This window comes from Corvus brachyrhynchos, unplaced genomic scaffold (assembly GCF_000691975.1).
Source record: "Corvus brachyrhynchos isolate BGI_N302 unplaced genomic scaffold, ASM69197v1 scaffold1120, whole genome shotgun sequence".
Lineage (NCBI taxonomy): Eukaryota > Metazoa > Chordata > Aves > Passeriformes > Corvidae > Corvus > Corvus brachyrhynchos.
In genome coordinates, this window is record NW_008235737.1 from 985,717 (window position 1) to 988,309 (window position 2,593).

Sequence of the window (2,593 nt, forward strand, 5' to 3'; positions counted from 1 at the left end):
TGCGGGGCCGGGTACCTTCATGTGTTTCCGCAGGGAGCTGGGGTGTGTGTAGGACTTGTCGCACATCTTGCACAGGTAGGGCTTATCCGAGGTGTGGACGTGCATGTGCTTCTTGCGGTCGCTGCTGTTGGCGAAGCGCCGGTCGCAGCCTTCGAACTCGCACTGGAAGGGCTTCTCCCCTGCAAGAGAGCGGCGCAGCAGCGGAGTGAGCGCGGCCGCCCCCGCGCAAACCCCGCGCAACCCCGCGCCTAGTTTCCCCGCCCTCGCCCTCCTCTCCCAGTCGCTTCGTCCAGCAGCTTCCCAAACCAAGGGACCGGTTGTGTCCCGGTACCCGCAGAGCCGGAGGGCCGCATTGCTCACGCGCTGCCCTGAAGCGAGGCAACCCCCGTCCCTCACCTGGTTTTCCTACCAAAACCCCGGGGGTATCCCCGTCCCGGCATCTTGCCTGATTTTATTTCGACCGGTGCTGACACACAGAGCCAGCCCCGAAAGAGATTGAAGAAGAAAGACGATTAAGAAAAAAAAAGAAGCAAGCATCATCGAGCCGTTTCGCCTCGGTACCAAATCCGCTATCCTGTTAAACTGGAAACCATTACCGACAGATTTAAGTCCGGGCATATTGTTTCGTGTATGGATATTCGAGATAAACGCACATCCGCTGGGAAAACTAAACGTCTGTAAAATACTTCATTTAATTTTCATAGGGATTCCTCTCGCCCGGCTGCCAGGACTCCAAATGCCGGGGAGTAATTTGGAGGTGAGAACTCCACATTCCCCCGCCTTTGGGGGGGGAAGCATTTAACATTAAATTCCATTAGCACCTAAATTGTTTCTTAAAGACATCCGCTCAGACACAATGACTTCAGTGCGGGCATCTCATGCAAATACATTTCTCAAATTTTAAACCCTGTTAAAGCTCGTCTCGCACCTCGCATCGGGCTTAGCACTTGAGAAAACAATAGGCCTCGAGATTTTTAGCCTTTCTCCGGGTAAATATTTGGAGTGGAAGTCGCTAAAATATTTGGCCGTCTTTTATGAAATAGTCTGGCACGGTTTGAGCCGGCAGGAGTAGTAAATGAATAATAGATGAGGCGGGGAGGATGCGTTTATTTTTGTTACTCTTCGGCTCAGGCATTTTCCATCGGGAAAGCCTGGGCTCCCTCGACCCTCTTCCACCTGATTTGGGTGGAAGTTTCCGAACCTCAAATCCTCTGTTCCCTATTACATAATTTAATAAACTGTTGCAAAAACACCTTAAATCACATCGAGTGAGACTTTAAAAACAATTTTTTTAAAATGAGAACATTTTATTGCCTTGCTCACACCATTTAAATTTAATGGAAAGCATTCCCAGAAAGGGACTTTTTGCCACTTCTAACGGGATTTAGGACTAATGACTGATTTTGCACGTATTTATATAGTTTCTCTCTCTCGGTGTCCATACATAAAAGCCATGCTCACAAGCGCTGAAGTTGTATGCAAATACATTGCATAGAGCAAATAACTAGGGCGTTTCAAATGGATGGATGGATGGATGGATGGATGGATGGATGGATGGATGGATGGATGGATGGATGGATGTCTTCCCGTATTTTAGCAAGACGGCAAAATTTGGTTCACACTGTATTCCGCGTTTCTGCGGAAAGGCACCGCTGACCCTCAGCACGAATCTACAGCTCTCACCCTCAAACTAAAACAAATCAGTAAAATATCCTTTCGAAATCTGGAATGGAGGGGGGTATATGCTCCTGGGGAAGAAACCAAAACAAACGCAGCAGTGTGATGGAGAGGGTTAAAAAATAAACTGGAAGCTTATTTTATCACTCTCCTAAATTAACATCACTCTGTCTAAAAAAAAAACATATATATATATATATATACATATATATAGGCACGGGCAGAGGGAGGAAACCTGCCGAAAGAAACCCGAATTACCTGTGTGCGTCCTTTTGTGAATTTTGAGATTTTCTGATCTGGCGAAAACTTTTCCGCAGCCAGGGAAGGGGCAGGGGAAGGGTTTCTCTCCCGTGTGCACTCGGATATGATTGACCAGTTTGTATTTCGCTTTGAAGGGTTTGCCTTCGCGGGGACACTCCTCCCAGTAGCAGACATGGTTGCTCTGCTCGGGTCCCCCAACGTGCTCCACCGAGACATGGGTGACCAACTCGTGCATGGTGCTGAAAGTTTTATTGCAACTTTTTTTGGGGTTGTTCAGCTGTTCGGGGTCGATCCACTTGCAGATGAGCTCTTGCTTGATGCACTGCTGCCGCATGTAGCGGAAAAAGGCACCTGGGTGGTGATGGTGGTGGGCTGCCATGTTCATGCCCATATTCATATTCATGGGGCCGTACTGGTTGTGCAGCTGAGCCGCCGAGTAAGGGTCAGTCCTGGGGCTGGAAACCTGGCGGTACTGATCCGACCGGGCGAATACCTCCCCTGGCAAGCCCAGTCGCATCTGCCCATTGAGGACATTTTGGGAGGCGTGGGGGCCGTGCTGGTCGTGGATGCCCGGGAAGAGGAGGTGGCACTGAGCTTCCGTGTGCGGATGGTGCAGGCTGCCGGCCGCAGGGCCGAAGATGCCGTGCTGTCCGCC

At 50.1% G+C, this 2,593-nt stretch overlaps 1 protein-coding gene across 1 annotated transcript in view; it reads right to left on the minus strand.

Moving 5' to 3' along the window:
* The window catches only part of ZIC2 (Zic family member 2), a gene marked incomplete at its 5' end in the record, with an annotated part of 6,222 nt that extends 3,629 nt beyond the window's left edge, over positions 1-2,593 (minus strand). The window contains 2 exons of the mRNA XM_017734257.1: positions 4-179; positions 1,936-2,593. Coding sequence (XP_017589746.1) covers positions 4-179; positions 1,936-2,593 — 834 coding nt within the window. The remainder of the gene's footprint in view (positions 1-3; positions 180-1,935) is intronic.